Source organism: Pelodiscus sinensis, chromosome 8 (genome assembly GCF_049634645.1).
Source record: "Pelodiscus sinensis isolate JC-2024 chromosome 8, ASM4963464v1, whole genome shotgun sequence".
NCBI classification, from domain to species: Eukaryota; Metazoa; Chordata; order Testudines; family Trionychidae; genus Pelodiscus; species Pelodiscus sinensis.
The window spans coordinates 9889796-9910879 of record NC_134718.1 but is presented as its reverse complement, the minus strand read 5'-3'; the positions used below and the strand labels follow the sequence as shown (position 1 = coordinate 9910879).

At 38.5% G+C, this 21084-nt stretch overlaps 1 protein-coding gene across 27 annotated transcripts in view; it reads left to right on the top strand.

Annotated features, from left to right (window-relative positions):
• The window catches only part of KCNMA1 (potassium calcium-activated channel subfamily M alpha 1), a 742164-nt gene that overhangs the window by 507615 nt on the left and 213465 nt on the right, over positions 1-21084 (top strand). For 24 of the 27 annotated variants that reach the window (XM_075934710.1, XM_075934709.1, XM_075934712.1 and 21 more), the window contains 4 exons: positions 238-313; positions 7461-7536; positions 13076-13246; positions 14899-14990. In XM_075934710.1, the coding sequence (XP_075790825.1) occupies positions 238-313; positions 7461-7536; positions 13076-13246; positions 14899-14990 (415 nt within the window). Of the gene's footprint in view, positions 1-237; positions 314-7460; positions 7537-13075; positions 13247-14898; positions 14991-15086; positions 15179-21084 lie in introns of all 27 variants that reach the window. The other 3 variants (XM_075934720.1, XM_075934721.1, XM_075934722.1) reach the window with 1 other exon arrangement.

Genomic DNA, 21084 nt, shown 5'->3' with positions numbered 1-21084 from the left:
TAGCTTTGTACTTGCAGTACACATTTCTGGTAGGGTAGAGAAATAGATCTAAATTTAACTGAGGAAAAACTGGTCAAGATCTTGGGACTATTAAATATGGAAGAACACTTCAAAGGTATTTGACATTCTTTATGCTACATACTGTTGACTTCATTGATTATTACTATTGTAAGTCAGAAGTTATAATAATATGGGTTACTATGCACTGGAGTTATGTCTGATTCTCTTTTTATGCAGGTTTAAGATTTTTAAGAGCCCTTAGACTGATACAATTTTCAGAAATTTTGCAGTTTCTGAATATCCTAAAAACAAGGTAAGACTTTAATGCATACTTTACCTGTCTAAAGTCTGTCTTATCCAGTCTATAGTCATAGTCAGAGGTAATTTCTTCTTCCCTAATGCTTTTGGCAGGAAACACATACACCTTTTTGACTTTTTCCCTGAGGTAGTTTTAATTAAAGACATTAGCTACTAAGGCACATTCATGAGCCAAGCTGTCGTGTAGTCTTATCCATGCATCCATTTCATCTTTTAGGAAATGTGATTTATCAGTTTAATTGGTGATTAGTTTCATTGGTGAGCCTGCTGCATTGGTGAACCTAGAGCTTCCTAATAAATGGTTTTCTTTCACAAAGGTTTAGTCATCTCTTCTATTCTAAATTCCCATTGCATGCTGTATTTTGAGTGAATGGTTTATCAATTTAAATGTCTTGCTGATATTTTCTGTTGATTATGTCACTTGATACATGTTTATACCTGTAATACACAAGGGACTGAGTGATTATGAATTTAAAAGACTCATGATAGAGCTACACAGTGATTAAATAATCCATCCTTCCACATTCTGAATCCCTACTTTATTGCCTCATTAAAGTAGGAATAACTTGCCCAACAAAACATTCAATGAGGAGATGGCAGTTCAGAGGTGATTATTGCTCTGAATCATGATGAAAATCTTTGATTTCAAAAACATTTTTGTATTGATTTTCCACTCTGGATATGTCATTCCATTCATTGACATAAGCCTTTCTTTAGATGGATGTTTGACGATATTTCAGTTAACTACAGTATTCATATTTTAACTTTTTCTGTGTGAGTACACATTAGCTGCTATTGTGCCCATTAGTTAATCACTGTGAAGCACCAAAGGGACTGTGCCATGTTTCACTGCAGCAAAGGGATTAACTTTTTAACATGCATTAAAATACACCACCTAAAATATTGCGCCAATGTTCTAGTACTTTTTTAAATAACTCGACATTTCCGAGTAACCGAGTAATGCGCTGGCGAGATCATGCTAATGAAGAGTGGGATATTTAAATCCCCGCTTCATTAGCAATTTGCATCCCTAGTTTGAACTAGGGAGCAAGTGTAGACGTACCCTTAATGAGCAAGGAATCCATGTAAATCACCCTACTCATGGTGAGTAAATAGACTAGTCAGATGTGTGCAGGTACATTATAACAAGCAGTCTCTGCAGTACTTTAAAACTGTTCTCATTATGCCACCTTTTGCATTGAAAGAGATCTTAAATTACTCTAGAACTCTCAAGATCTGCCTGGAATAGAGTGAGAGTGTAGTTTTTCTTCTTAAAATAATGTAACTTGTTAAATAAACACTCAGAAAAAATATAGTCCTCTAGCCTTAAAATGCTAGTAGTCTGGCAGGGAGAAAGGGTAATTGTTACAGAAACTCAGTGTATCAAAGTTTCCTTACAGAATACAAAGGATCTTATCTAAAACCCAGTGAAATCAGTGGAACAAATCCCATTGACTTCAGTAAGTTTTTTATAAAGGTTCAAATCCCTTTCAGGAATGGTGGAATTTTAACGCTCAAGAACAGCCAGTGAAGAAGAGGTGCCTTAATTAAATGTGTTTCATTTAAAGCTGGCTTAGGACCCTGTCCCCTTTGTTCATAATAGCATTTGTCTGATGCCAAACTTTGCTCCCAAATTAGATGTTCATCGTCTTTGTAATTATTTACATGGATATTCAGGCATCCGTAAATCTCCTGTTCTGATTACTATAAAGCCCTTCAAATCCAGCTTACCTACAGGGCTGCTTTTCAGTTTTACTCAGTTGATTAACCCAAACTGATTGATCACTAAACAATTCATTTGATTTAAAAATCATCAAACGTTGCAGAATAAATTGTTTTGTGTCCCCCACCCTATTCTTGAACAGGCAGTAATCAGGCACATGTGGTATCTTTTGTCTAATTTAATAAACATAAGGAAAAATTAATAGTATAAAAAACTACTGTGTCCAAAAAATGTAATTTATAAAATCTTGTGAGCCAAACTGAAATGAAGGAGCATAATTTCACTGACTTCAATGCAGTGGTTATAGTAGACCTGAAGTTCGACCTGGAAGCAGTGTTGTTGTAGTTAATTGGATATGATGTGCCAAATTAACCTCAGAACCTAAAACCAAACAAAAATAAAACAGGGAAGACGATGTATCTGTTAAGCATTAAGAATAGTTAATGATGGACCACAACTTACCATGCACTTAAGTGTGATTAATAACCAGACGCATCTAGCATAAAATGGTGACAAGAATCAGAGAGGTAGCCATGTTAGTCTGAATCTGCAAGAATGAGAAGTCCTGTGACAGCCTATAAGGTGCCACAGGACTTCTCGCTGATCTAGCCTAAAAGGCCATTTTGACAGACCTTATAGCTGTTGACATAATAGCGCAAAAACAAACAAAAAAAAAGTGTGGCATTCTAGCCAGCACCAATAAACTTTCCATCAGTGATGCTCAGAGGTGCTAGGTATCAAAATGACTCCAAGTAAAAACAAATGTTGAAAAAGAAAGCTTCTTTTCAATATTATTGTATTATTAGTCTTTCCAAATGAAATGTAAAACTAAGGTGCTGACTGCTTGTGGTTACTCCTCATCCTTTAGCACTTTTCCAAGGGTTAGAACACTTATCTCAGTTAACTGACTAAATTCGTGTTTTGGTTAAATACACTCTCCCTAAGTAAATTCTAACATCAGTAAATCTACCTCACTTTCTGCCTTACACTGTGTTTTAGTACTGCATATTGTTAAACAGCTGCTGTGCACTACCATGGAGATGACTTCACCTGAAACAGGTGAAGTGTCTCCTGGATAGAGAACTGTACATCATTTTAGGATTCTGTATTATGCTTCTGTAGAAATTTTAAAATATTGTTCAGCTCTGAATATGAAGGCCTAGATCTGTTGAATCTAATGAGACATGCATGAGCGAATAACAGCAGATTTGCAAGGCAAGCCAAATATCAATAGGCTCAGGATACTCTCTAACATGTTTAGCTACAGTAATAAACACTGAAATAATTGTATCTTGAACATTAATTCTTTGGATCATTTAAATAATTCTGGATGTATTATTTCATATCCCTCTTTTAAAAGTGATTCATGTAAAGAATGTCCTAAAACAATAACATAAGGGGTCATTTGAATACAGTGTGTTGTGTGTTCAGTAGCAACACTTATTACCCTATATACTGTAATACTGGTGGGTTATGCAGTACATCCCTTCTTCTCTAGGTCACATGGAAAGACAGACCCTGTAATATTTGGATCTTGCTGGAGAGGAAGAGAATTCCCCTCCCTTGGAAAATATGATTGACTTTAACTTCTAAGTTAAAATTACTGCCTGCAAGGCTTTATTTTCTATAATACAAAGTCAGAAAGAGAAGCTGAGTGAATGTAGCAATTGAAGGACTAGGATTAAAGGAACAAATCTCATTCATACGATCAGCAGAAGGGCCATTCATAACACTGTGATCCATACGAAGTGGCTAGAATACTTTGCAAATGAAAAAGGAATACATTTAGCAGGTAGTTGTTGGGTGTCATGTAATTATATGCACATTTTAAAAATGCCTTAATTCTTCTTTAGCAGACTCTCCGCAGATGCAGAAAGAATTTGCAGCCCTAGTATAACCTGGACCTCTAGGAGGCTAACTATGTCCCTTATTGATTTAAGGTTTATATACTTATGAAATGTAATGAATCTTTTTCAGAATTGTTAATTTTTTCTCTCATATTTTAGATGATTGAATTTAGTTAGTTTTTTTCCCCTCGCTATTTTATCCAAGGTTTCAATAAAACTACAGAGCTTTAGGCAAGCCTCGTAATAAGGGTTTTGCACAGATGTTGGAAAGAGCTTAAAGAGCAGAAAAATGTTTGTGACTAATCTTTCATCTATATTTAGTCTCTGGCAGAAAGAGGGGTATTTCATAAAGGACAGGCAGGGTACGATTATGAATAAATGTGCAAAAAAACCCCATCAGACCTAAAGAAGTAATCAAAGTAGTTCTTTAATACCAGCGATTACTATTATTTATGTGTGCTAAGAGAGCACCTGGAAGCCAGTTGATATATTGTAGCATCATTGGGAAGATACAGTCCTCCTCTTGAAATTCATGGGATGAGCAATATTGAGACTTTCATAATGAAGCACGGCATGCTTATGAATTATGCCTTTTGTTCTAATTTAAGGACAAAGGTTTGAATTCTTTGCTATAATCAAATGTAGCCACCAAGAGGATATGATGTAATATGGCATTAACTGTTTATATACTCCATTGGGACAGGTCACGTTCTTAAAGTTATCCACTTGTTTACATGCTTTAGTGAATTGGGGTATATATTGCTGGAATGAATGCATTTAGCAAATTGAATGACTAGCATTTGCCCATGCAGTAAATAATAAGTCCATTATCTTCTACCAGTGTGAAGGTTACTCTTAACGTTTTTTTTAAAACCCACTAATAGTACTTTCACCATCATTTCTTTAATAAAAGCCATTTGAATTTTAAGTATAAAACAAAATGAAAACAGATGTATAAAATATATGTATAAACAAATGTCAAAATCAAACCTTACAACAGAGATTCTCGATCTGTTTACCATTGGGAGCTGCATATTCAGCACACCATGGGTATGTCTACACTGCATTCCTCTTTCGAGAGGAATGCAAATGCAGACAAATGAAATTGCAAATAAAGTGTGGATTTGTATTTCTCGCATTTCATTTTCATAATTGCATCCGGACGCTTTTTGAAATACCCTATTTCGAGATAAACGCAGTGTTGACGCAGTTATTTTGAAAGAAACCCCTTCTTTCGAAATAACCCTTACTCCTTAAAAATGAGGTTTTAACGGTTATTTCATAAGAAGGTTTCTTTCAAAATAACCACGTTTACAAGGCATTTTTTAATCTCGAAATAGGGTATTTCGAAATAGCGGCTGGACACAATTATGCAAATGAAGTGCGGAAATCAAATCCACACTTCATTTGCAATTTCATTTGTCTGCATTTGCACTCCTCTCTCGAAAGAAGAATGCAGTGTGGACATACCTCAGGTATCCTGTGGGCTGCAGCCACACAATACGGTTTGTATGGCCCTGAGGATGTCACATGGATCGCAAACAGTCTGTGGATTGAGAACCGCTGCCTTACTCACTATGTCCTGCATGTTATTCTGCTGGGGCAGACATCTGCACTGCCGCAAGCCACTGAGTACACTGAAGGATTCAAGGGTTCAGAGAGGCTGATGGCCCCCCTGATGTTGTCTGATCTCCTGTATGGTATAATTCAGGCGACAGAATTTCCCTGAATTCCTGTTTGAACAAAAGTATGTCTTTATGAAAAAAAAAAATCCAAACACAACCTTTATTTAATTTGGAAGTCTAATCTTACACATCTGTCACTGTCATTAGTGCATTGCACAGTGCACAATTCCTTTTTTCTTCAGTGCATGTGCAAATTCACATCGGCGGGGGGAGGGGGGGGAGACTGATGTAACAGGGCCGTGATATGTCTGTTTGTGAAAGCTTTAGGAAAAAATAGTTCCTACACATAAAAATAATTTATCTTCCGCCCTTAGATTACTTCAGCTACTCAAAGTTTTTCTGAAACATTCCAAGAGTATGTAAAATGACAACATTAATATTGGGGTTGCTTAGCTGCACTATTAATATCAACAGTAAAGGCATACAAATAATTTCTAATAAATAATATTCTCTAGGATTTAACCTTTTTCCTATTTGTATATGGTTCTGTAGCTGATCCTGATACCTATCCACGTGTTAAATTATTTGACAAATGTTTGCAAGTACTAAAGAAAGTTCATTTTATTTATTTACATCAGTTAGTTCTTAATGTGCAGTCCATCATCTGAGTATTGAAACTTTTTAAATAGTAAAATAATTAATGCATTTTCTGGAACGCATTTTGGGGAAAAAACATCATTTCCACACAAAAAAGGCAGAACTTTGAGGATTCATTAATATGTTTACGTATACTTACCAACCGTGTGAATGCTCAGGAATAACGAACCCAATAATCTCACAGAAGAAAGCAAATTGACCTTCCTGCTTTTGTTCTTTCATACAAAGAAGTGTTTTCACCAGCAAGGGTATTTCAAAATCACAGCCTATATGGGGAAGCGCCATAGAAGCACTAGAGAACACTGCAAATTTCATTACCCTCTTGAAGAAGAATGCCTCCCCTCTTCCTGCAACAGGGACAGGACATTCAGCTGTAGGCATAATGGCCTTATGCTATCCAGCTTCTTCATGGCCATATAGTGCCTACAGATTAACTGCACTAATCTGGTCACTGATTATTTTCTATATGTGCAGAATAAAACCTCAATCCTGCAATGATTTACACAAGTGTTTACATGCTATCATCTGTACCACTGAATTCAGTACATTCATTTTTCATTAATGGGGCTGCTCACAGAATGTAAGGTTTTCATAGAAATGGTGTTAAAAGCAAAATGCATACTGAGGAAATACAAAAGGGCATAAGAAATGAAACAGTTTAAAAAATGCATTTTACAGGTATAAAAGTCCAATTCCTACCTGAGGTAGATAGGTGTAGCTTTTAGATCTGCACCAGTTAGCACCAGCTGAGAATCCAACCCATAGTACTTACACTGAACTAAGTACTATTCTTAATCCAAGTAGGAATAGACAGAGGAAAAGAGAAAGGGGAATGGAAATGTGAAAATAGGGCAAGAATGAATGATTTAGGCCCATGGGTATCTCATATTTGATCACAGGTGCAAATGTAATTTACATGCCCAATTTTTGTCTTGCCTGCTGCTGGAAAATCCTCTCAGATCTCAGAAAACTTTTGTTAATTATTATTCTCTCCATTTCATAGCTTCACAAAAGTTGCATATAAAACCATATGAAATCTATGAAGGAAGAAATTATGAGTTATGTAATAATAAATATTTTTGCATATGGTATTTTTCAGTATTTCTTAAATTCCCATACAGCACCTGCTTCTGTTCCCACTAAAATGAATATGAAGAACTTCAGCCCTAAAGTATATAAAAGTGATCTGCTTGTCTGTGTAGGGATATTCATTACAAAATGGTTTATATAACTTGTGTTCCAGTTACAACTTAGCTGTGAAATATAATATATATCTATTTGTTTGTGCAGTAATTCCATCAAGCTGGTGAATCTGTGCTCTATATTTATCAGCACGTGGCTGACAGCAGCTGGGTTCATACATTTGGTAAGTATACTTAAAAATACTTCATCAGGATTTTTTTTTCATGGATCAGCTCCTCTGAGCTACTTTATTATGTAAAATGACCTTGCTCAGGACAATCTCTTAACACAGTTACAAAGTACAATAAAGAAAGGCATCACAGCTGCCTGATTTTCAGGCCTGGTACCCAAAACTGATTCTGAACAGTAAGTAATATTCACATCATTAGCCTCCCTGTTTAGGTTCAGCAATGGTTACATAAATCATGGATTTTAATAGAACTTTCAGTAATCACATCCTACCACTAGATGGCAATATTGCTTTACTAATTAGTGTGTGTTCTTAAGGGGAGGGGAGGGAATGGACAAAAGCTGATGTTGCATAAATAGTAATAGTCTCAGAGGGGTAGCTATATTAATCTGTAACTTAAAAAAACAAAGTGGTCCTGTATCACCTAAGGGTATGTCTATACAACAGGGCTAACATCGGAATAAGCTATGCAACTTCAACTACGTCAGTTGCGTACCTGAAGTCGAAATCACTTAATTCGGCTTTTGGCACTGTCTGCACAGCAGGAAGTCAAAGGAAGAACACTCTTCCTTTTACTTCCCTTATCCCTCGTGAAATGAGAGTTACCATGAGTCGGAGTAAGAAGTCCTCCAGCTCAACATTATTGCGAAATAAAGGCTTGTAATGTAGATACGCTCTTTATTCCGAAATAATGCTGTCGTGTAGACATCTTGTTAGTATTTAAAGTGCTACACAGTCCTGTATTTTGTTGCGTAGACATGACCTTAGAGACTAACAAATTTATATATGAATCATAAGTTTTCATGGGCTCATCGGAAGAAGTGAGTTATGCCCACAAAAGTTCGTGATACTAGATAGATAAAATATTTGTTAGTCTCTAAGGTGCTACCATTTTTGTTGTTGTTTTTGTTTTCATAAATAGTAATGTCACCCTATTTCTGAGAGTGGCCATCTTGGGAAACACAAGGCTCTGCCGAATAAGCAGTTCTATATTTTCAGAAGAATTAATCTAGTTCCTGACACTTTAGAGTAGTGATCTTAGGGCTGCTTTATTGAGTTAAAAAAAATCATATGACTTTCACTCCCTGCCAAAAAATATTATCTATTTGATGTTTTAAATACTTATTCAGTATTGATTAGCTGTCTGTTTTAAACACTTCTATCACTAAAAGAAGCCCAGTTTTAAAATGCTGATTAATGCCATTATTTTACAAGTTAAAAAAGCAATCCAAGTTTTGAAACAAAGTGTTTATTTTGTGAGTACAATTTAATAGGACTTTAGGGGCATATTATGTAATAGATTCAACTCAGGCTTAGTAAGATAACAAGTTTTTAGTCTCCTCTTATTGTACACTATATCACAGAGGAAAATGATAGACGATAACATCATAGCGCCTGTAGTTAAACACTTTTCAAAAAGTGATCACTGTAGCTGACCGATCAGACCTCATTTTCGAAGGAAATCTGCAGTAGACTTTTAAAAGATGAGCCTGGTAGCTTAAATTCATTACTCTGCTAGAGTCCCAAAATTGTGGATTAATCAGACACATTGGATTTATGGCCTATGACAACAACCTCTAACCCACTAACCCCTTGTTTTTAAAGCCTGTTGACTACAGAGGTGTTCACCAGGCTATTCTGGCTTGAATGGTCCTTTACAACATGTGATAAATATCTGTTCCATCTTCCATTTAGCTGTGACCTGAGAGTTCCTTTCCCAACTTTAAAAAGAGCTCGACCTAGCTTGATTGCTGCTCATGCCGACTCCATGGGTTTATGGGACTGGAGCACCCATAGGGAAAAACAGTGGGTGGTCAGAACCCACAAGCCACAGCTCTTTGGTCATGTCCCCATCAACTAATCAGGGATGCCTGGGAGAAAGCAGAGCAAGGGTGGGGTCTCCAGGCAGGGAGGTAGCATGAGAAGAGATGGAGGGAGGGCGGAGCCTTGAGGGAAGGGATAGAGCAGAGGTGGGCCTTCAGGGCAGAGTGGGGCTTGAGAACTTCCAGGGAAAAATAAAAGTTAGCATCTATGTCTCTCACCAGCAGAAACAGCTCCAAATAAATTATCGCATCTTACCCACCTTGTCTGTCTTATATCACAAATACTCCTTAGTGACTTTGTGATACAAGCATCATCATAGACTTTTAATTAGTGCCTCAAAAGACCAAACTCGAGGTAGGCCTACACTACTGCTTAAGTCACTCTAACCTATGTTGCTCAGAGGTGTGAAAAAACCTGCTTTTCCGAGTGACGCCACTTAGAGTGACCTAGTGCTGTGCACACCACAATGCTATACTGGTGAAAGAGGCAATGTGGGTTGGAAAAGGGACAAAACATTATAATTGTGCCAGCCATTGTTAGTAATGATTTATTAGCAATCTGGGGATTCTTCTTCTAGATTTGAGGAGAAGCAGGTTTTTAATACAGGCTGGAATTCCCTGGTCCAGCACAGTTTGGACCTGACCAGTCTCGAATGACATGCGCCAGACCAGGCCAGAGGCAGGTGTCGTCTGCCATGGGCCTAAGCCAGCCGGTCCCTGCCTCTGGCCTCATCTGCCCTCTCCCCAGCCAAGCAGTCTGCTGTGCTGCTGTCAGCCCCAGGCTGCCAGGGATGACAGGGGTTCTCCAGCCTAGCCCACACTACCGCATGCAGCCAAATTTCCCCAGGCCCGCACTGCTGTGGGCAGCTAGATTTCCCCAAACCAGCACTGCTGTGGGCAGCCGGGCTTCTCCAGCCCCTCACCCCGTGCTGCTGCAGGCTATCAGCTTCTCCCGGCCCTGTGGTGCTGCGGGCTGCTGGGGTTCTCCGGTCTCTGGCCCCATCACTTCTGTGGGGCTCCTCTGGCCCTGCTGCCCACGGTCCTAGCGGGGATGCTGACCTTCCTGCTATTAGGCTCTCTGGTCCAAGAGCATCTGTGGTCCTGCCGGACCACAGAAGTTGTCAGACCAGAGAGTGCCAGTTTTCAGAGGTGTAACCTGTAGTTGTTCATCTGTCTTGTTACCTCAAAAATATTCTCACTGGAGACCACCCAGGGTTACACTAGTACGGGTTTATTTCCACTAGGTAAGACTAAAGAGGAGAAAGCAGCCACCAAAGGTTTAAACTAAAGAAGATAGAACTCTCTCTCTCTCTCTCTCTCTCTCACACACACACACACACACTCACTCACTCACTCACTCACTCACTCACTCACTCTCTTTCTCTCTCTCTCTCTCACACACTCTCACGCGCAAGCAAGTAAGCACACAGCCCTCCATTCATTCACTCATTCACACCCATTCATTCCTGCCCTCAGGCACTCACACACTTACACAGACATATGGGATGCAGAAGGAACCAAGGCATGTAGATCCTGGAGGGTCTGTCTGCTTATCAAGCTGGGGAAGCTGGTCAGGAGGAGAGACACTGGAGGGGAGCTTCTCAGGAGCAGGGGAAGGAAAAAGAGAGGGTCTCACGTGCTCCTCTTTATATAGTGTCTGACTGGCTCCTGTGACTCATTCACCTCATCATCAGGGAGCATGCCCAGACTTCCCTTTATGCAGCAGGGAGCATGCCCAGACTGTGATGATTCATTGAAATGTGCTCCATGGTTCCCAGTCTTCTTCACACTCACACTCTCTCTCCATTCACCCAGGAGAGAATGCAGCTTAAGGAAAGTTACAAACAAGGTGGCTGAGATTTAAAAAGATTATAAAGTTGCAGTTTACAGTAAATTTCTGAGAGTTACACAAATTACAAAGTTTGACAAAGATCACAATGAGTTGCAGTTTAAAACCTTAGACCTTACAGTTTGGTGTAGTTTCAGAAAACCCATGTATATAAATCAAGTAAGCTCAGGCAGAGGCATTTTTATGCAACATGTCTCAGTTTTCTTCATATTTTCTTTATGGTGCAGCTGAACCAGATAATGTGGACCACATCTTATTAAAGATGATCATAATCTGAAAGATTCTCTTCCATGATCATACAACATCCCTGTGGTAACTGGCTACGTGGGAAAATAAAATTTGGGAATTACTTAATGTATTTTAGATGCTTTTTAATAAAATTAATGATCTGGAAAATAAGAGGGGGAGCCAGACACATAGAATCAGCCAGTTTTCCTATGATTACCAGCAAGTGATCTATAGATGGTAGTTTGGGAACCCCTGTTCTGTAGTAATTTTAAACATAGATCTCTGTTACCTTGCTTGGAGTTGGAGAACTTTTATCTAAAATTAGGAAACAAGATCTCTGCTTTGGTTCCTGGTCTTGTAGCTTGAATAGTCAAGAAGCTTTGAAGGAATGATTAAAAATAGCAAACTTACTGTTTTTAAAACTGCTTTATTTCCATATTCAGAAGTTTGAGACAACTTTTCACTGATGGGCCTTTTAAATTGCTCCCAAGTATTTTCAAGGGCCTCTATTTGTCTACATGTAGAAAGCCGGTCCTAACCAATTGGTGGCCCCAGGCGATTGCCCAGCTTGCCCGTAGGGTTCCCAGATGGTTTAAAAAACATACCGGACAAAAATTTGTCAAGCAAAAAAAAAGTGTGGGGGGGGGGGGAGAAGGGGAGCGGTTGGGGAGTAACCAGGGAAACCTGGGGGAAGGATTCAGGAAGTTGGGCTGAAAAGTGGTCGCAGTCAAAGACCGGCTCTGTCAGCAGCCCCTTGAAAATGGCGCCCCTAAGACCGGCTCTGTGCGTGTACTTCTGCCCAAATTCAACAACATAGACTCCCTCACTTGAGCACACAAAGAAGCCCCCCAGAGTTTTGATTGCATAGATTAATGCACTTATTAACATTCCAGGTTCACTACAGGGATCTTTTTGAAAATTTGCTCCTTGATGATTTTCAGACTGGAATTAGCCTTTATAGTCATCCTAAGCTGGTTCTGGTAATGGTCAGAGAAAGGATGCTGAATTAGAAAAACCCTATGTCTGATCTAGTGTGGCAATTCCCATATTCTTACAGACACATGAAAATAGAGGGTTATAAAATAACTTTAGCTTAAAGATCTCAACCAATTCATAAGTTAGGCCATAACAAACTCTTGATAACTGTAACATTTCTCTCTGCTGGGTATAGCAAGAACTTGTTAACTGTTTAGTCGTCTATAATTATTCATTGGTTGACATGAATCATGCTACTGTCAATAGACAGTGAAGATTCAAGTTTTGATGATGATAGACGTTTGTGCTTATGAAACTAAAAGTTATGAATTTTTGGAGCCAGAGATCTGTTTTTGATGATGCATACGTGTGGGTAATTACTGTGTACATGACATCACTGGATGTGTGTTATTTTAGAAGGAAAAGGAAGGTCAGACTATTAAATTAAATAATAATGATTTCCACAAATAATGTAAGCAAGAAGACTCTGAATGGTAACAGGGTACATGTACAGCTTTAATTAAGGCAGAATTTGGTCCTTTATGAGTAAAATGTTTCCAGCATTACATGCATACCAATTAGAGTTAAAATTAAAATTAGCTAGTGTTAATCTGTTACTGCCATATTAAATCAATGTGTTTGTCCTTTCATATCATAGGTGGAGAACTCAGGGGATCCATGGGAAAATTTCCAAAATAACCAATCACTTACATATTGGGAATGTGTATATTTACTAATGGTTACAATGTCCACTGTTGGCTATGGAGACGTTTATGCAAAAACAACCCTTGGTCGCCTTTTCATGGTCTTCTTCATCCTCGGGGGATTGGTAAAATCTCTTTATTGCTATTACTGCTTTAATACAGATTTTTATACCCCCTAAATCTATTAAGTAGCAACCTGAGCTATAGTATTTTGTTGAGTAAGTTAAAAACATAATACAGGAATTTTAAACCATTCAGCCACACACCTTTTTCATTTTATAGATAAGTATTGTTAAGCTAGGTCTTGTCACATTTTTGCAGAGATTGTAATTCATCTGCAGTAAGAATATGTTTAATCCATTTACAAAGTAATGCATGTAAATACATGAAATGCCTTAGCAATTGTATTTATAGTATTATTTACAGTCCATTATTTTCAGTAACAATTACTGTTGTGCATTGTTTGATAATGGTCATTGATATTTTGAAGGAAGTTTGCGGTTTCAAGAGCCCCTCCCGACCCCCGTGTTCCTTCCCAGAATTCCAACAAACACTGTGGCTTAGTACTGCCTTAAAGAGCAGCATGCCTGATCCAGACACTAACAACCAATGTTCTCTTTAATTTCAGACATGCAACCATGTCATCATGTCCTCTGGCAGTAGCCTCACTTAGTATAAACACAACCATTTTTTTAACTCAGCAAATTGTATCACTTCTCCTGTTCAAATAAGTATATACTTAGCACTAAAGCTACTAATTGTTCTATGTCAAATTATCTTTTTTTATCATTACTAGTACCACTACAGCAACTGCTACATTTTGTCTTTTAAAAGAGCAGTTTATGCTAAGATTAATACCCTGTAAGGTAAGTGTGGCTTAAAATTCATTCACCATACATGTATTGCACATTTATGTGCATATATGTATTGTTATTATGCACACATATTTATTGTACATATGCATACGTCTCTCTGTAGGAGGTATATGTATAACAGATACATTATCAATGCAATATGTATAATATATATGCACTTCAAAAAACACACGTATTTGCATCTGGATAAAGAGACCAAGTTGACTGGCAGCAGCTCTTAGAAGTATCCAGCCACGAGCAAGATGTTTGTTGGACAAAACATGGCAGATCATTTTTTTTTCTCCTTACTACCTTTTTCTCTCACGTGTGCTTACAACCCTTTTAAAAACAAAACTTTTGAAAAAGGTTGTTTTTGTTTTTTGTTTAAGGGGGATTGACTCCATTTTGTTTCTTGAATGTGGGGGAACGCCTGGCACCATATTGTTTTTGTCTTCCTTTGAATCTTAATTAAGGGGAAAAAAGTCCACCCATCTTTTTTAAAAAAACCTAAAAATATTAATTTCCCCTTTTGTTTTTTGTAGCATGTAATCTTTGTGTAATTCCATCCCCACCCTTTTCCGAAAGAATTAGACACAACCAATATTTTACAATCAAATCCCACATTTGACTTTATTTTGTTCTTTTATTTTGTGTGCTTTTTTTCCCCTCTTTTAACCATTGCTTTTAGTTTACCAAATGTCCATCTTCTTCAAGATCAACTTTTACGTTGAGTCCTCTTGTTTTGTTTTATAAAAATTTGTTTTTTTTCCCCATTTTTTTCATTTTTAAAAATACTTTTATTTGGGTTTAATTCTTTTGCATTTTCAGATCTTAAAGATATATATCTTCTGAAAATATTCATCATCCCCCTTTCTTTGGCCTCTCTTTTTAGTCTTTTCTTCTGTCTCCTATCTTCTTCTTAGGCCATGTTTGCCAGCTACGTCCCTGAAATCATAGAGTTAATAGGAAACCGCAAGAAATATGGTGGTTCCTATAGTGCGGTTAGTGGAAGAAAGTAAGTATTCCAAGGGGGCTCTGCTGCCTCTGCTGCAGTAGAACACTCTCTGCATGCCATTTTCTTTTTTTTGTTTTTTTTGTTTCATGCATGTAGGCAATGTTTGCTCGCTACGTGCCAGAAATTGCTGCTCTCATCCTTAATCGGAAGAAATACGGCGGGACTTTTAACTCAACCCGAGGCAGAAAGTAAGTCTAAAAAGACCAGGTGTGGTGGTGACACGCTAAAGAGCCCCTGCAGGTGGTGACATCTGACTCATGGACACTGCCTAATGCTTGTGCTCTGTGACATCACATGTTACCACCAGAGAGTTGTCACACTATGTTCTTAGAGACCTGGGCCATGCTAAGGTACAAGTCACAATATTTTATCCCCCTTTTAAAGAAAATCTCTAGATACCACTAGAACTAAATGGACACATTCTGGAAGGAACCCTGCTATTGCATCTGCAGTTAGCTTATGGACAAAGGTCATATTGTGCTTTTCTAAGCATCAACCAGTTAGACATCACTTGACTGTATTTTAAACAAGCAATTAGACTGGTTGTCATTTTGAAATTACTTAATCCATAAGAAAATTGATCATGCCAGAATACGACATGGGCACTTAATGTTGTCCAGCTAATTTCATCACGATGGCCCTACTGGAAGGTGATGTTGCTACTTTTCATTGATCAAATTCTAAAAGACGCTAACTATATGCAGCTCCAATGGGCTTATTTTTGTGTTTGCAGGTGCTCAGGGCACTCTTAGGGTTCAGAGCAGTCTTTTAAAGACCATTACATGCCCACCTACACACCCCAAAAGCTATGTTAATCCTAAAAAAAATGAGAGAGTCAATATCAGGGTAGTGCTATAAACACATACAAATAATTCTTTTTGGCTGGTAGCAACACTTACGCTTAAACAGGCCACGTAAACTTTCACGCATTAACTGCGTTTCCATTGAATGCCTGTTTTCATCTTTACCATGTTATAACCAAGTCTATCCGAAAGCCATGTTAGATCTGTTGAGAAATAGCCTCAAATAAGACTTAGATACCAAGAGAATAATATTCTCCTTTTGGTCCCACCTTAACAGTTTTCCCATCTCATCTTTAGTTCCACTCATCTGTCTGCCATTCCAGTACAGAGATGGAGAAAACTGGTCCATTACCCTCAAGACCTTTTGCATACTCCTTTGCACAGCACTTAATAGAGGATACTCCAAATAACCCTTTCTGGAGGAATCCAAATTTTGTCCCTCCCCTCATCTTCGAGAATTAAGCATTTCAACCTAGTTCCTTTGAACCCATCACTTGACATCTCATTGTCGTGTGACAGAAATAAGAGAAATAACTTGATATTATCTTCCTTGCTGAGTTGAGAAGCTCCAAAAATCTGTAACCATTTACCAGCTAATTCCTGAGCACTGATTTACATCATGTGACCCACAAATAAAACCTTTTCCTTGTACCACAGACTTGTACCACTGAGCATTACAGTATGTCCCCAGTAAAGCAGATAACTCCTTAACCACTTTAAAAATATGCTCTTGAATGCCTAAAATACACAACTGCTACCAGTACGGGCATCTGACAGCACAGCTGACCCAGACCAATTGAGTTAATCCTCAAGATTTGCCTTCTCATTTGTCATTTGCCTTCTCTGACCATCAGAGAGAGAGGAATCACTAGTTTCCCCAAAATGTTTGTTTTTAATACCCGTCTACTCAGTTTCCTACACATTGTCCCAGATTTTTCAAGTCTAGGAGTTTTGCAAACATAAAACTACAGCATTTGATGGTGCAATTATTACTGAAGTTTCACCAGCACAGAATTTGACCTAATAAATACAGTACAGTTATAAAAATACAGTTTTAATCCCCCCTAGTCTAGTCTTTTTTTTTCTTTCTTTTTTTGGTCACTGGTACCCAGCATTGCTCTGTTGTCTCTAAACTTGGACCTGATCTTCAATTAAATTCCAATATCCTGAAGGCCTCAACTCCCAGATCACAGGCTTCCCGCTAGCTTTGGGGCTTGCTTCATCTTATTTTATCACTTTTTTTTCTTTTTGCTTTATTTCTGTGCACTTTGTTTGTTTTAGCTCTTACTCTGTTGGTCTCTGCTGTCCATATCATTTGTCAACTGAATTCACTCTGTCATCGGCATATGGATGGTTCAATTTACTTTACGCATTGTTTCTTGGTTCAAAAGCTAATTACTAAGTACTTTAAAGAAGTCCTTTGCTCACGTGGATCTATCATCAGAGAATATAAGCTTGGGAACTGCTCAGTAAAAAGCCATTAGCTCTGCTTGTTTGATGTTGCTTTTCCAGTCAGTAGAACAAGATTGATGAAATGTTATGTTTGGCCAAAATTTGAGTTTTCATTTGGAATTCAGTGTTGAGAGAATGGGCTGTCAGAACCAATAAGTTTTCTTTCACTTGGGATATGGGCATGTGGAAGTAATTAGCAATGCAAGGTCTTTAGTTGAGCAACCAAGCATAGATTCTGGCAGCAACCATAATGAGAAACTACAAGTTGTTCTATTTCTAATGTCAAAAAGTTTCCAGATAAAATTAAAAGTGTCTACAAAATGAAAGCAGCTAAACTTTGTTGAAAGATGTTGTTCAGACTCTTAAATAGCATGTGTGTTTGATTTTCTCTTTGAGAGAAACACACACAATGTGGTAGTAGAGAGTGCACATGCATACGCGCGCGCACACACACACACACCACAAATATTGTACATATAAAATAAGGCGTCTATCCAAATTACAGTATTACGTATAGTATAAAGTTTAAAAAAAGTATTTCTCAGTTCTTGTTTCAAAAATAATAGAAAATTATGTTATCCAATTTCAAGACCAAGGATATATTTTGAAGAGAATTTGCTGTAAAGTTATACCTATGGAAGTAGCTGGAACCTACGCTCAGAAAGCATTGCCAATATCATCAGTCATTTAAGAAAAACCCCCCATTAATTCTGACCTTATGTTTACACGGTGCCTTTCAACCAGAAAAATCCCAAAACTTTTTACACACTATAAAAATAATTTTCCTCATTACAGAAACCTTCACCCCTGGGGTGAGATGCACAGATAACTTGGGAATAAAAGGAGTTTGGAGGAAGAATGTAATTGCTGTTGTTCAAACACAGTTTTCTGTTGCAAAATAGCTTGTGAGTTTTTTAATTATACCAAATGCGTAGGACCTCAGCATCGCGGCTATTCCAATAATATAACATCTTAGAGTAGAGTTGATAGAACACCATGCAAGAGAATTTGTTCAATGCTGACTTTAGGCAAAGTGTCACTTAGTATTTCATAAATCATAAAATAGCACACTGAGGTTTCCCATACAAATATTGACTGGTTCAAACCTTGCTTACCTGATGATACCTGATACAGCTATAGCCCAGTGTACTACAGCTGCAGCACACAAATGATCCAAAAACTTTTCAATGCATTATAACTCTATAAAGCATGGGAGCCATGTTTAGTAACTGGCTTGAAATGACCATAGATTATTTAATGTGAATCCTGGAATGTGCTTATTTTAAAGAAAGGACAATTGAAATAAAGTTAATTCAGAGGGAGGCATCTCTACTTTTCTAAAGTTACTCATGGAAATAATGATAAAAAATGTTATTCACTGTACTTTTTACTTTTAAAGTGTGCACATAAGGAATCTGTTCTGTTCCATACGCTCGTGCAGTCCCACCTTTCCATTAATTTCTAACGGCAAGATTTTTGTATGCCCTTTTTTGCAAATGTTTCTAGAAGACCATTTGGGGGGGGGGATGCAAATATGCTACTAGATGTGACATTGTCAGAGGTTCATGGCTTTCCCATTGCGGTCTGTGGGCGTTCAGTTCACAAACTGAGAGTGTTGGCTCTAGTTTCTGTATTGCATCATCCGTTCTCTAAAGAGAAGAATGGTCTAGCGGGTAGTACAGGGTACCAGCAATCTGAATGCCTCGCTCCTGCTTTTGACTCAGCCACTGAGTACCTGTGTTTGTCTTTGGGTAATAATGTAATTTCTCTGTGGTTCAGCTGACGTATTATAATTAATAGAATAATACCTACCTCATAGGGATGTTGTGAGGCTTCATTGAGTTGTGTATTTGCTTTCTGCAGATGAAAGGTGATATGCAGTGTGAAACAGCGAAGTTTATAATCTGCTTGCGTCATCACACTGCCAACGTTATATGCAGTATTTGTATAGCTTATTTCACGATAACATGAAACATTGCCAGTATGTTCATGCTTCGTATAAGCATGAACTACTGACTAGACAAAGCAAGTCCTGTACAAGAGATGTGTATTATGTACTCAAGCAATTGGATAGGTGGATTTCTAAATATAAAGTCTACTTAGCAGACAATATGGGATTATACTGCTGAAGAATATATTGTGTTACAAATTGCAGTGGTAACATGTGAGCCATTATATTATCTGGACATCAGGCACTTAGTAATATATTGCATGCTACAAAGGATGAGAGTGTGGAAGTAATTGTTAACTAAATTAGTAGCATGCAGGGATCATACAGAACAGTCATAGTAGTTTTCAATGATTGATACTGGACAAAAACAGATGCCGGAAAAAAGTTAGATATAACAGGAAGCGAGGAGGGGGAAAAGCTATGTGATCTGGGAAATGCACTATCATACAGGACCTGTAGATCAGGGAACAAAAGAGAGATTATAAACTCAGTAAGGCAGGCAGTCATTTTTTACCTTGGGTATCACCAATGACAAGTCGATAAGGTATGTCTTGAATATTGTGGGGCTATTATTTCCCCTTGGTGATCTGCTGAAGGAGTTCTGAGATTGCCAACCTGTCCCTATATCCTGTGTTTAGTCCTCCTCATCTTCACACTTTCAGCTCAGCTGAAGCTACTGGGGCTTCTTTTGGAGCTGGTTGGCTGGCCCTCCTGGATTAGCATGCAGGAGCTCAGCTCCACTGGCCATATATGGATGAACAGGACACACCAGGGCTAGTGACAAATTTGGCTGGGCCCTGGGCAATGTGCTGGGGTGGGGGTGGGGAGGGGCTCAGCTCTGGACACCTGGAAGGAGCGGGGCTATGGCCAGCTCTGCCTGCATTGCTTGGTGCCTCCCCCTCCTCCAGCCCTTTTTGACACATGGGGCTCCGGTGGTGATTTGAAGGTCTCTGGCTGCTGCTCTTTCTGCAGTGTTTCTTGGGCCCCGGGCAACAGACACCATTGTCACCTCCTGTCAATGATCCTGGACACCTCCATGTCCAGCATCTGCCGGATGATAGGGAACCAGAGCAGAGACTCTAGAGCAGTAGCTGTCTACTTCTCTAGACTCTGTACCTCTTTCAAGAGTCTGATTTGTCTTGCATGCCCCAAGTTTCATCTCACTTGCTTACTAAATTGAACATCAAAATGCAAAAGTATCACAGCACAATGTGACTGAAAAATTGCTTCCTTTCACCTTTTAGTGTATAATTATAAACAAAAATTCAATTGGAATATAGATATAGTAGTTACATTTCAGTGACTAGTATATAGAGCAGTATAAACTAGGATTGTATGACATTTTAGACTGTTCTGATTTTGTTAGTGCTTTTTATGTAGCCTGTCCTAAAACAAGGCAATATCTAAATGAGTTGATGTGCCCTCAGAAAGACCACTGTGTACCCATAGATGTACCCTGGTTGAGAACCACTGCTCCAGAATGCAGCCACTAGGCTTCTAAGGCCATGTCGACACTCTGGGGAAGATCGACGCTGCCGTGATCAATCTTTCTGGGTTCGATTTAGCAAGTCTAGTAAAGACAGCTACATCGAACTCAGAGGGCATCCCCCCCCCCCTTGGTGGCTGGCATTCCAGCCACTGCAAGGAGTAATGGAAGCCTACAGGAGCATTCGTTCTGTCAGCCTCCCACTGTTGGAATGGTGGGGAAACTCAAAATAAAGTACGTGGACTCCAGCAATGTAATGAATATAGCTGGAGTTGTGTATCTTCATTCGATCTTTCTCTTTAGTGTAAACCTGGTCTAAGTCACTCCATTCGTGCAAACCTCTGAAAAGCTGAGAGGGTCTTTTTTACTACTTTGTGTTTGGATACTCTTCTCCAACCAACT